The following is a 14,390-nucleotide window of genomic DNA, read 5'->3' on the forward strand; positions in this document are numbered from 1 at the left end:
CAGTTGACCTAAAGGTCCTATATCTGTGGAGGCTGTAAGTACTTTTTGTCCCTTTTTTTGACCAGTTATGATATCATGGGACACCGTGGCTATATGACCTGGGGAATACTTCAAAAAAATGTAGCACTACCCCCATAGGGGCTGCTGGAAACTGGTTCCCCTATTCCTGCACAGCCAAGCAAGCATTTTCCACTTGCATTTAGACACTAGAGCTCAGTGCCTTGGCTTTGTTTTTTTTGTTTTTATTAGGAGTAAGAACCTGAATGGGATACCCAACATGACTTGAAGAACACAGATGAGGACAACTTCCTTCCTATATACAGAGCTAAGATCCTGGACTGTTCTTCTTCCTGGACACACTCAGTCTTGAAGTAGCAGTAGTAAAAAGTCTAGACTAGGAGCTCTTAGTCCCTTTTAGAAAATAGCACAAAAGGTTTCAAAACTGCATGCATGTGTATCTCCTCTACTGTTGTAGAACTGTTACCAGCTCCACTGCTTGCAGGCATTACCAGGCCTCCTGGTTGCTGCTCTGAAGATCTCACTGGGCAAGGGATATAAGGGTTAAGCACAGCACTGTCCTTTGAAAGCTTTCTTCATGTGGCAGTCTCTCCCCTTGTGAATCCCTGGTCGTACTGATGTACTCACTATGTCCTCCTTGCTCCCACTGATCTCAAGCAAGAATTCTGTTCAAATCGTAAAGCCGAATGGATCTTCCTAAGCCAGTGAGCCCAGCCTGGAGGCAACGACCCCCCTCAGCACTCAATCTTCCACCTGACTCTCCTGCTGGCATGGATCCACCATATTTAAGGGCTGACGCAGTCACCCTGTCAGGACATTCTGCCTGGGGATTGGCTAAGTTCCCTTGAATATGCAGATCAGCCCCCCCTGGCCTCTGCCCACTACATGTAGAAGTTTCTTCAAACATCCAGATCCAGGGGGAGGTGCCAGAGACCTCCTGATGGTAGTTAACTTCAGTAATCCTTACCCAATTTCAGACTCACAAACAAATTATAAGTCATACTATTTGCCTGCACTAACACTAGTACTAAAACAAATTACGAGGGTTGTATGTGTATGCTTGCAGACAGAGAAGTTACCAACTTTCATATTACTTCAGGTCTGCAGCTCCATGGTTATATTGGGCAAGCACTTAAAAACTGAAAGGCCAAATCTAATTGGTTGCTTTTAGGGTTACTGACCTTTGCCGTGTTGATTAAAGTTGGTGTGAACCACAAGCATAGTTTAAAGCCCAAATCCGGACAAAATGTTTGTTTTTTTCTTGAAAAATTGAAAAAAATTGAAAAGGGTTAGAACCTCTGTGATATTTGTATGGTCTATACCAAGGAACCGTTTTTCCATCTTCCAGTACTGATAAGAGACATTCAGAGGGACAAATGCTGATGGAAAATCTTTCCAAAGAGGCAAAAAACAGCAACAAATTGAGGAAGTTTGGAACCTCTGTGAGTTTTCTAATTGCTGTCAGTGCCTTTCTGTCCGTGGCTTTCTGTCCTAATGACCCACTTCCCTCATTTGTGGTGTCACAGGGATAAAATATGAGGAGAAATCTCTTTACTGGAGTCAGAGACTGCAATAAAAACCTGACAAAAATTATAACCTTACCACGCACTATTCAGCACTAGTAAAATGTTTTGGCTGAAGTTAGGCTTTAAGTGAGACAAACTTGAGAAATAAACTTAAATGGGAATGTCTGTTGCCGTTCTGGCTTTTCTTTATTCAGTAAATGAAAAAGCTGCCTGGGTTCATAACTGTTCAGTATCCTGTACAGTCTTCCAGCAGCCAAGACGTTAAAATTCCTTACATCCTCCCTTGTTGCCTATAAAGTGGGAAAATCACTTGCCAGCCTGGCCCAGCTCCAGGCTGCTTTCTGAGATTACCATCTTGGATGGATGTCACGCCAGCTCTGCTCGAGAGAAATACACATGGGCTAGCCAGCACCTTCTGGAGGTCCTGTCAGACTTTCCATGAGCTCATAAGAAAACTGGAGCTGTAGAGCAGCAGAAAGCAGACAGCGAGATGGGGAGGGGGGCAAAGGAGACAAGGGTCACCCCATTAACACCTTGGACCCAACACTGGAGTTTGCACTGTAGCTTTGATGCCATTTTACTAGTAAATTTGCCAAAGGCAGCAACTCCCCAAAGCATTAACACTTTTCCTGGCTCCTCTGTGTCTGTGTCAGTGGATCAGGCTGCCTATCCCTTTACTGACTCTGATCTCTACCATCCTACAGAAAAGGAAGGAGACTATCAGTCCTCAATGTGCAGAAGAAACTATTTGTTTCATCCATATAATGCAAATAAAGAAATGTGTGTTTTAGAGCATTTGTCATTCATGTTAATGAGATTTCAGGCTCTCCAATTATAGTCTACATTCCCTGTATTAAGGTAAAATAAGTCCCAGTAGTTGTATGTCCTCCCCCCACACTTACCTGAGTCCTTTCTCGATCCATTGCTCTCCCCTCTTCTTCACAAGACACCGAGACAGCAGTGGGAGCCATTGGCTTCTGTTGCTGTCAATCAAATCCTGTAAGGAGGGAGTGGGGGCAAGGCCGAGCTGCTAAGTGTATGTCTATGGACACACACAGGCCAGCTTGGGAGTGCACCCACACGAGGACCCCATTTACAATCCACTTGCTATAGGGGTACTCACAGAGCAGAGAGCACTGGCGGTGGACCGCAGATGAGGAGATAAGTATAACTACATATTGCTCAGTTCTCGGATCTGCTCTGTGCAGAGAGCAGTGACTGTCAATCACGGAGAGCTGGGCTGTAGAGGGGGCAGGAGCAGCTGGCTCAGGCTCTTAGTGGCGCAGCTGAGAGGCTGAGCCAGCTGTATGTAAGGCAGTTGTGAAGATGGTTTAAAGAAAAACTATTGCCAGGAATTTAAAATGTTTGTTAAATCCCCTAAGTGACCCAGTGCACATCACACTTGGTCCTTTTCATGACAGGCAAGTGTGTTTACATTGTGGTCAGCTGCGATTGGACAGTTGATCACATGGTAAAGGACCTCTGTGATTGGCCCTTTACCTTAATCTGTAATCACTTGTATCCAAAGGACAAAGAGCATGCCGGATAAGCGCCGCAGTGGGTGCACAGGGGTGTGGTTCTGGGAGGCATCTATATTCGGCAATAACGCAGTCGGCAAGTGGTTAAAGGTTGAAGCTTTTAGCTCAAAAGTAGCTTGTGAACTTTTTCGAGCTACAAGCTTCAAGTGACAGGTGTGAATGAACATAAGTGACAACCAGTGTAGATGTTCCCTTTTATACTGGGCAGTTACCGGCTCTCAGAGGAGTGGAATGATGATAACCGGCAAGAGTGTTTACATTGTGATCAGCTGTGATTGGAAACAGCTGATAACATGGTAAAGGACCACTGTGATTGGCCCTTTACCTTCATCTGTAATTAGCTGTGTCCAAAGGACAAAGCACGGCGGATAAGCGCTGCAGTGGGTGCACGGGGTGTGGTTCTAGGAGGCATCTATATTTGGCTATAATGCAGTCGCAGAGTGGTTAAAGGTTGTAGCATGGAGCTCAAAAGTGCTTGTGAACTTTTTCCAGCTACAAGCTTCAAGCAACAGGTGTGAATGAACATAAGTGAAAACCAAGAGATTTTGGATACTGAGCATTTTGGAGCTTCAAGCTTCAAAAAACGCTCAGGTGAGAATGGGAACTTTTTTGTTTTGTAAGCTCTCATAAGCAGGGCTCTTGTAGCCCATCTTAAATTTTGTAACTTTACTGTCTCTTTATTTTGTAAAGCGCTGTGCAAACTGTTGGCGCTATATAAATCCTGTATCGCTGGCTTGCTCTTATTTTATATGTCAGTCCTTTTGTGTATATATAACTGTTTTCTGTGGAGTAATAGTTTCATTTCAGGCACCTTTTTACATGCAAGTCTTTTTAACTACCTACTACCTATAGACTAATATATACATCCGTCATGTGAAACGGTGCATCTTAATCAACATTATCAATTTATGTATACCTTCACCAAGTGTTTACCAATTACCCATTACATAGTTGTCAATATTCCCCAAAAAAAATGCGATGACACTTTCCTGCAGGCCGACCCATATCACAGTAACTTGTGTGCTGTCACCTGCCAGGTAGGACTTTCTGTGGGACATGAGGAGCATGATAAAATGTTAAATATGGTGGAACTGTACTGCAGAAAAGAGAACTATGCCACCAGATGTAGTTTGTCATATATTAAAGCAGACCTTCACCCATTAGATCTATTATTTCTATATGCTGAGCTGGTTGGAATGAGCCGTTAAAGGTCGCCGACTGAGCTGGAGGAGGCACAACATAATGGTGCCTTGATCAGAGTGACACTGCTTGGTTGTAATTAAAGAGCTAATAGCCAGGCTGACTGTGTCTCCTGATAGACCCCCCCTCCCACCCAGAGCAGAGTACATTCACCCAGAGCAAAATATACTAGTCTATCCTCACCCATAGCTAAAAAAAATGTCTACCTTGTTCAATAAACTTTTACTGAGAAGATTTTTGAACAGTAAACAACAAAATAAAATATTGAGGGATGTGAAAATATTCAGGAAGGCAAAGTTCCAGGTTCTTTCATACCTCAGATCTTTCTTTTTAATTTAGCAGCCAGTTTAATAAATAGCTTAAATAGTTATCTTATGAGAGAACCAAGTCCACATTGGAATATATATTTGCCAAATATATTTATTTGTGAATTAAAAAATTGTGATTCTGATTTGGATTATTGTTTGAGTGCTGATATCGGGCTTTACTGGAAGAGATTCATTGAAGTGCCATGTGTTGGAGACTTGACAAATTTGGTGTGAATGAGCAAATGGTCAGACCATGCATTTTGGATATTTGAAACAGAATACAAATTGTAAAGTTTACTGCATGAGATTTTAGAGGGCTTATCTGTCAAAGGGGCCAATTTATTTACTAAATTGCATAAGAAGTAACAAACGTTAGGTTACCCACACCCCCCCAGACACAGAGAGCATCCAAAGCCATGAGTGATGTTGGGCATTGAACTCTATAACCAATGACCCATATCAATAAAAAAGTCAATTAATAAGCACCATTTTAGAATTTGATCTCTAATCAACTATTTTAAGACGATACTAGCATTACATTTAATAACATTTGAAAAGTTCATATACCAACCCCTTACATATTAAGACATTGAAAACATTGCCCAACAACAAAGTAGCATTGCCCAAGCCTAATTACATTTGGATAGCACCTAAATGGCCATGTGTAGTTAAGGTAATTGTAAATCCTAAACAATATATTCATGATAAAGTGTTTACAAAAGACAAGTATAATAACTTGACTAATACAATACAGCTTTCAGAACTTGGTAGATAATGTACCCCAACCGATCATAGAGATTTCACCCAGGATCCTCCAGCTAATATTCTTCACCCCCTAATGCAGTCTAACTGTAGAGCCCAGCTCCAGAAAATCTAAAAATTCTTCCTTGCTGTGGAGCTGGGCCTGCACAGTAAAGGTTACCTGCTCGTTTAGATCTCGGGATAGACCAACAGTGGACTGTCCCTTGGCATCCTCACATCTGCTACAGAGTTATGTCTCCTGCACTGATCTTGATGTTTAAAGCATTTTAGACCACTGGAGCATGGGGAAGAAGATGCTGCAGGACCAGTCTAGTAGCGCAGAGGATTGGGTAAATTCTCCCTAGACCTAAATGAGCAGTTAACCCTTGCAATTTGGGCACAGCCCCACTGCGAGTTGAATTTTTACGTTTCCTGGAGTTGGGCTTTAAGTCTCATGTTAGAGGGAGAATTATAGGTGGAATGTTGTGCTGAACAATAAAGCTGATTTTACTCTTTGGAAGCGATCCAGAGCTTTGCTACATATTTGGCAACTTGGATTTGTACATCTGTAAATATTTAGATACATATGATATTGTAAAAAGTAGATGGAGTCAAAACCCGTTAGCCTAAATCTATCGCTACAGTCTTTGCCTCTGAACCTTGGCAATAGCTTTAGAAAATCTGATGCCCTCACCTTCCTATCCAACTTTTAATAATTCAGGATTAAGTTATGGTCAGTTTGTGGCTTTACTTTACCAACCATAGAATTGTTTGCAGTTGCGTCTATTTCTTCACTGTTGAAGACCTCTGAAATTTTACAATTATCAGATCATGATCTCTTCTCTTTTTCAGCAGAAGAGGACCATCCCAATATCAGCTTGAATCCATGCCCTACGAATGACAAAACTTGTCTCCAGAAAGAACAAGCCAAAGCAAACCGGAACACCATGCAGAGAATGAAGAAATTGACTTTTGGCCGTCAGACTGCCAATAATTTACCCACTCAGATGGTAAGAGTAGCCACATAAGGGCCATAAGGGTAAAGGGATGTTTATCCACCTTAAGCTGACCACAAACATGGCAGTATATTAAATTGGAAAATGTCTCCATTTATCTGATGAGCACGTCCACTATGAAATGGGCGGTGTATCGTAATGAGTGTTTAAGGTTTAGCTATGTTGGGTTCTTTTATCCTCACCTGGCTTTTAAGTGAGTGGTTAGAGACAGTACTTAGGCACCCCTAGCCGTACATTTAGAAGCTGTTCAGCCATTCAATTATGAGATTATGGTGAACAGCAAGGCTACAGCCTAGGCCCAGAATCAGGTCTTTACTAAGGTAAGCTTCAGCAAAGAATATGCAGTCTATCCTTGATGCATTTGAATTAAAGAATGGCCATTTGTACATAGTTACTGTACATTAATCGAGCTTAGACCATATGTCATACCTGTGGGATCCCAAAGGAAGCTGGAAATCACTGTAGTAGGCACTATGGACAAAGGAGGTTGCTTGTTCAGCATTGGTGCCATTAAGAGAATATTTTTCCCTTTTTCAAGGAATGCAAAGCATTCTCTTATTGGATGTGGTGGAGAGATTAGGCAATTACATAACAATCACTTTAAGCTTTGTTCATACATTATGCTAGTACTTTAAAGTAAAGTGTTATTAGGAGGAGAAAGATTAGAACTTCTGCCAGGTTTTGTTGCTGTCCTATACCCTCATTAGAGAGACTCCTTGTACTGTTTGACCACATAGCATAAGGGATAAATTCCCTTAGAGTTAGCATTAAGAAGAATATTCTAAAATATTTCCACTCCACCAACAATTTAAATAGCTTTATCTTCAGAAGGATTTTAATAAATTATGTTATGATTTTTCTAGGGTGCCTGTCACATGGCATTGAATATAGCACTGGAGAGATTAGCATCACTCAGGACCAAAACACAGGAAGATTTTTTGAATACCCCAATACCAAACTGTGACCGAGATGGATACTTTAATCCAAAGCAGGTAAGGAGAGAAGTGATTTGTTGTGCTTAACAAAATTGAGTCGTGTGGAAATAGTAGTTAAATATACAACCAAAAAGTTGGAATGGAGGTCTGAACTATCAACTCCCTGTGTTAGTAGATCCGCTTAACCACCTTTGTTGCATCTTATTAAAAAAAAATAATGGTGAAGTGGTTTATAATCAACACTGGATAAAGCCCCTTTGGGTAACCATTCCGCCTGTTAATACTAGTACACCAAGCTGTCCTTGGACAGCTTTGTTCACAGGCACTATGTACGTTCTGAGAGGCTTTGCACCTTCAGATTGCTGTGATGGGCCTTATGCCGTGTACACACGATCGGAATTTCAGCCAGCAAAAGACCGATGAGAGCTTTTCATCAGAAAATGCGACCGTGTGTATGCTCTATTGGAATTTAGGTGGCCGAATTCCCACCAGCAAAAATTTGATAGCATGTTCTCAATTTTCCCCATGGAAAAACTTTCTATCGGGAATTCCGATCGTGTGTATGCAATTCCGAGCGCAAAAACTCACACATGCTCAGATTCAACTACGAGATGGAAGCTATTGGCTACTGGGTATTGAACTTCCTTTTTCTAGTACCGTCGTACGTGTTGTACGTCACCGTGTTCTTGGCGGTCGGAATTTGGTGTGACCGTGTGTAGGCAATTCCATCGGAATTCCAAAGGGAAAACCATCAGAGCTTTTTCCAATGAGAATTCCGAGAGTGTGTACGCAGCATTATACAATAGGGCAGAGATTGGTGTCAATTGGGCAGTGAGCAGTATCAGTAGCTTTTTATTTTTATTATTTTTTTTACAATATTTTTTATTTACAATTCTTTTAGGAGCCCCACTGGGGGCTTTGGTGAAATATTAGGGGTCTAAACAGACCCCTGATGTCTCACTTTTGCGACAGAGAAAACAGCTGAGGACAAAGATTCCCCAGCCCCTTTCTCTGCAGCAGTTAACAGTTAACAGTGGACAGTTAAAGCGGTGTTCCACCCACAAATTATTTTTTTTAAGTCAGCAGCTACAAACACTGTAGCTGCTGACTTTTAATAAGGACACTTATCTGTCCAGGTCCCCCAAGGCCAATCTGTCCATCAAATCGGGTGCAGGCGACACCATTCTAGCTAAGGGAAACCAGCAGTGGAGCCTTGCGGCTTCACTGCCCATTTCCTACTGCGCATGAGCGCTTTGTGAATGGCCAGCTGTCTTCTGGGACACCCATAGGTCCCAGAAGACAGCGGGGGGGGGGGGGGTCACCACACGAAAGGATATGACATTCTGCGCAGTTTACTATGCCTCAGTTATGAATGAACACAGTGAGGAATCTGTAACAATCATTCACTGTGCTCATTCAAAAAAAGAAAGTGGCTGGTAAATGACATGAACCCAGGCAGCAGGGGGAATCTACGCTGCACAGGGGGGATTAGGGTGGGCCCAGGGACAACTGGCACACCCCCAAAAAGAAAGACTAAGCCAAAACCTGCCCATTCACTTGTTACCTGCTATTGAGGGGAAAGAAGAGTGGAATCTGTCAGCTTGGGTTGTGAATAATGGCCACTTGAGACGAGCACAATCATTTACAAAAATGCAAACTCTCAGCAACACAAACCAGTGGCTACACTGCTCTATCTTAGCCCAGTGTATTAGCCTCTCTTGTGTTGCTGTGGGTTTGTGCTTTTTGTGAATGATCATGGTCTTCTCCAATGGCTATCATTCACAACACAAGCCAACAATTTTACTCCACACTTCCCTTGCATAGCCGGTGCTGTGTGCAGTCTAAGCCAAGATCTCATCTCCTTCATCAAGCATGTTTAGAAAGCAGTGGATAGGGGAGGGATGAGCTGCTCAGAACTCACTGCACAGATATCTACAAAACAAAGTTTGATGTGAACTGTGTCCCCATGGGGATCTAAAAGTATGCAGAATTAAACCCACCTATTTAACTGTTTCACAAAACAGTTAGAGCCAGTTCACACCAGATGCAGTTCCGTTCAGTTCTGTGTGCTTTTTTTCTGCACAAAATGCATGCACAGTGTTTTCCATGCATTCCAATGGAACTCGAGCCATTGGAATACATGGTGAACACTGTGCATGCATTTTAGTGCAGAAAAAAAGTGCACGGAACTGAATGGAACTGCGAGTGATGTGAACTAGCACTTACATTCAAACCCATGCTCTGGATGCAAACTGTCACAGTTGCTAGTGAACTGCCAAGAAACCAAATGGCTGATGTCATAACTGACCACATGTGCAGCACTATGACAACCACAGATCAAACAGGATGGCTGCTTCCTTGGCTGTAAGTGAATGGAGGGTTTAGTTCCACTTTAGAATGACTGTGCAGTTCTGCAGGCACTGGTACACTAAGTAATTATCACAGAGCTGGTTAGACACACCCCTCTCCTTCTTTACAAGTCTGAGAAAGGAAGTTTGTGCTAAGAGGTGTAGCTACTACTCAGCTCTGCCAGCACAGAGTAGTTTTGAGATGGGTAAGAAAAAACATTTTCTCTGAGAATAAAATGTATTTATGCGTGAGACAGCATAGGCTAGACCAGTGTTCCTCAACCTTTTTTCAGTCGTGGCACCCTTTAAAATTTTGCACTCTTGAGACACCCCATTCAAAAAATTTAAATATGGAACTAACAGTTTTACACATTGCAGCATCATCCATGCATTTAGGGCACCCAATATTAGAGGTGATTTATTCTTACAAAGCAAATACACCTTTGCACCCTGACTAGTATTCCAGAGTTTCTCTATACCTCCAGTTTCCCTCACTCAATTAATGTACCCCCAGTACTAGCGGAGAAGGACAAGGGAGGATGTTGTGTAGAGGTTCTCCTTATCAACTGAGGACATAATCGCTTGTTAGGATGCTGTCTCACATTGTGCCCAGGGTTATAATGCTGCACAATAAAAACATGTGGCTTTTTGTAACAAAAATGGCAAGCTTGGTCCACCCGCTGGCTGGTTGACAATTTTTGGGAATTTGGGGTAATTTGTAGGCATTTTGCCAAGGCACCCCTGAAGAACCCAGGAGGCACACCAAGGTGCCTGGGCACCCTGGTTAAAAAAGGCTGGGCTAGACTTCCATTGTAGTTTTTTTTTTCTTCAGGTTTTGTTTGTAACCATGTGCCTTAATCCTAGTGAAGCATTTTATATAGCAGTGACTATAATAGTAACATTGGCAATAATCAGGTCTTTCAAGGATATTTATACTGCCATTTCCATTTATATGCCTTTCATACACTTCTTACAGTGCCATCCAGCTCTGGACGGACAGCGTGGAAAATGCTGGTGCGTCGAACGGAAAACTGGTGTCAAGCTAAACCCAGCCTATGACCCTCTGACCGACCCAGACTGTCAGTTGGCATCTGAACTCATCAGAAAATAAAAGATCAAGCATCTTTTCACTTGAAAACCCGCCATCCTAACAAAGACAATCAGCTCTACAGGGACTTGAAACTTTTTACAATGATGAACCTACAAGCGACCGCAAGAGAAACTTAAAGGGTGTCTCCACTTTCCTGGCAAATTTGATATTCTATGGCGGTACATCCATCAACTTTATAAACAATGCTTATTACATTTTTTATATGCTTGTACAGGTTCTGGAAGTATCCACTGAATCAAATGAGAACTATTTTATTTTGTCAATAGCCATGGTGGAAGAACATCCGTTATCTACACTTATTGCAGTTGGCTTACCTACACAGCATTCAGTGTGACCTTCAACTCTAGTGGATACTTCAAGATTCTACATAAGTTTAAGGGAAAATTACGGTTAATAAGCACTACTTAAAAAGTTGATTTTTTTTCCTATCCTGCCTTTAGTGTTACATTTTCCAAAATGGTAGAGCTGTACTTTAATTCTTTAAGTTGCTGAGAAGCCCAAGTTCTTTATCAAACTGCAGACTGCCGCTTTGGAAGGAAATGACTTCTATATATAACTGTGGAGACATGGAAGGTTAGGGGGTTTAATACTTACATGTTTCATTTATTTAATAGTTGTAGGACTTAGCAGGTCAAGATTAAGCTAGTCTTAGGACTTGCAGAAAGTAGCACACTTATAAGCTAAGTAAGAGCAAGTATTATGCTGGCCACAAATAGGATGTATTTTGTCTGATAAGGGTGAAATATTTGAAATTTATCTGTTCGACATAAAATACAAATGCCAAATTTCTGAAAACAAGTACATACTGTATACGTTAAAGCTGAACTCCAGGCATACATCTTTAATTGATAGTTTAACTTTTTTACCTGTCAAATAATTTGTATCTTTGTAAAGCCTTGAACTGTACCAGAAGCAGGAATGCTGCACACCAAGATGCAGAATAATATTCTTATATTATTAAACAGCCAGCAGGAACAGGTTCTGTGGTTCTCTGCTGACATGTTTAGTGCTAGACATAGCGTTTTCTCAGATTCTTTGAGAAAGCGCTGTGCCTAGTACAAAACATGTCAGAAAAGAACATGTTCCTGTTGGCTTTTTTATTAAAGAGGAAGTAAACTCTCCCACTCTGATGCTTCTCTTCATTTGGTCCATTATAATAAATAATTATCAGACTATAGCCACTGTAATCCAGCCCAAATCGCATATTACTTACTTTTTAAAACTTTAAAAAACTTGTTTCCAGGGGTTAGACAGCGCCATCTTGAGTATTGTTTTCTGAGTCCACAGTGGAGTGTATTTCCGCCCTTACATTGAGCACTTCCTGTACTGTTAACCAAGCCTCCTTCTCAATCCAATGTTTCTATGGCAACCCTGCTTCCCTGTTCATAGCTGACTTGTTTTATTTCATAGTATTTACTTGTTCCAATGTCTAATGTTTCCCTTTGTCAGTCTTATCAGTTTCAACTGATAAGACTGCAGTAATGGCCAGGTTTACATTGTATGTCATGTCACATGGTCACATGGTGTGTAGGAGGAAGCTCTGAATGAGTCTGAAGTCTCCTGGGAGTTAAGTGTTGTGACTAGGTGACTAGGAAGTCCTGATAACAGATAGATAAGACATAGAGAGTGTGCCGCACATCAGGGGAGATCTGGGCATGCTCAGTGACTTCCTTCTAAAGAACAAAAAGGATTACAACAATACTAAGCAAGTAAGGAGATATCTACAAGCAGTGTTCATTAGGGTTTTATACTGATTTACATGGGACAAAGTTGTGGGGGAGGGTTTACAACCACTTTAAAGGAAAAATAGTATTTTGCATCTTGGTGTGTGGCATTCCTGTTGTTGGTACAATTGATAGCTTCGGTGCAGGCGAGCTGTGCCAGCATCTGATATTTGATTGTGAAGTATGAAGCTTGATCTCGTCTGAAGTGGAATGTAAAATATTTGTAGAGCCTCGCTTGTGATCCAGCACATCCTGGACTCCGGAAGACTACACTTCAATAAGAATTTACAGCCTGGATCAAGACCATATCCAGTGGTTGGACAGTGAAAGAGCAGCAGCATTCTAAAAAGACCATCACTCTGCTCTCTCCTTATTTATGCATGATCTCTGTAGGCGGTAGTGCTTTGATTGACTCAAAGTGCTGGTCCTCCTTTTCACAGTCTGGATACCGCTGCATATTGAATTACAGAAGGCTGATATCAAGTGATTTTCAGGTACTATTTCTTTGAAAAAATACACTTAATGTTGTTTTAATTTATACATTTCTGGATTAAAAAGGTTTTTACATCTATCATGAAATTTGCCTTTGAGGAGTATGTAGACCCCAATTATGAACTTCTCTTATTAGCACCCTTTCTGTGTGTCAAACATACCATTATATATGTATATTATAAAGTTTTGACAAGTGCAAAAAGATCCAGCCAGAAATTCAGAGCACTGTGTCTGCAAATGTCCAGGTCACCTGTGTAAACTGCATTATGTCCACCCTCTAAGGCAGGGGTCTCCAAACTATTCAAACAAAGGGTCACTTTATTGTCCTTCAGACGTTAGGAGGGCCGGATTATGGCCAGCAGGGGCAGAAAATCTCACGGGCCTAGCATCAGTGAGAATAAATATGGCCACAGGGTTGGTGGTCAATAGGAGGAGGAGTATACCCCCTATTAGTAGGAGGAATAGTATCCCATCATTGGTTTCGGTGGAAGATATAGTCCCCCATTGTTGGAGTGTGTCAGTGGGAGGAATGGTGCCTCATATTAGTGGGAGGAATTTTGCCCCAAGGGCCGGATAAAGGCTAGCAAAGGGCCACATCTGGCCCTCGGGCCAGAGTTTGGAGACCCCTGCTCTAAGGTATAGAGATGAGACTAGCAGGTGTGTTCTGTAGTCTAAAATCAAGAGCGTGCATTTGAAAAGGAGTAACTCATGTCATTGGGCATGCGGTTGCCATCATCCCTTGTATAGATAAGAAGTAAGAAAAACCTCTAATCGTGGGATTCTTAAGGCAACAAAAGTCAATATATAAAAAATTCATTTATTGTACAAAAAATGCATATATATATATATATATATATATATATATATATATATATATAAACAATTCATAGAAAATTCATAGAAACATCCAATACACAAATCTAAATGTTAAAAACATTTGAAAGAGTGATACTATCCGCTACAAGATCCAGGGACCCCCAGGACAACTGGTGGTGATGGAAAAAAGAGCGGTTCTCCAACGCGTTTCAATAGTAATTATCAATACAATCTTCGTCAGGGATATTGTACCACTCTTTAATTAGATATCAAATAGAAGATACATTCCTCGTCATGATGTCCAAAAAATACATTTTTAATATATTGACTTTTGTTGCCTTAAAAATCCCACAATTAAAGGTTTTTCTTACTTCAAATCAAGAGTGAGCAATCTAGGGTGACAGTGCTGCTCTCTCATAGATCAGTACATTAAGACCCCTTTCACCCCTTTTAGCTGAGCTTTACCGCAAGCGTGGCGATTTTAACCCCAAAAAAACGTAAAAACTCCAGTGCTGCGCCGCTTCCGAAGTGCTTTTCAGGTGCTTCTGAAGCACTGCCTATCCTTTGCAATGGGGCGTTTTGGGAGTGCTGTATACCTGCCCCAAAGATGCTGCTTG

General features: G+C 41.5%; 1 protein-coding gene across 2 annotated transcripts in view; it reads left to right on the top strand.

Moving 5' to 3' along the window:
• IGFBP4 (insulin like growth factor binding protein 4) overlaps positions 1–13,044 on the top strand; it is an 86,438-nt gene extending 73,394 nt beyond the window's left edge. The window contains exons 2-4 of one of the 2 annotated variants that reach the window (XM_077459854.1): positions 6,184–6,341; positions 7,211–7,339; positions 10,607–13,044. In XM_077459854.1, the coding sequence (XP_077315980.1) occupies positions 6,184–6,341; positions 7,211–7,339; positions 10,607–10,741 (422 nt within the window). In that variant the 3' untranslated portion in view covers positions 10,742–13,044. The remainder of the gene's footprint in view (positions 1–6,183; positions 6,342–7,210; positions 7,340–10,606) is intronic. The other variant, XM_077459855.1, reaches the window with a different exon arrangement.
• The last annotated feature ends 1,346 nt before the right edge of the window (positions 13,045–14,390 follow it).

This window comes from Lithobates pipiens, unplaced genomic scaffold (genome assembly GCF_037356315.1).
Source record: "Lithobates pipiens isolate NorthernLeopardFrog02 unplaced genomic scaffold, aLitPip1_a1.2 Scaffold_28, whole genome shotgun sequence".
Classification (NCBI taxonomy): domain Eukaryota; kingdom Metazoa; phylum Chordata; class Amphibia; order Anura; family Ranidae; genus Lithobates; species Lithobates pipiens.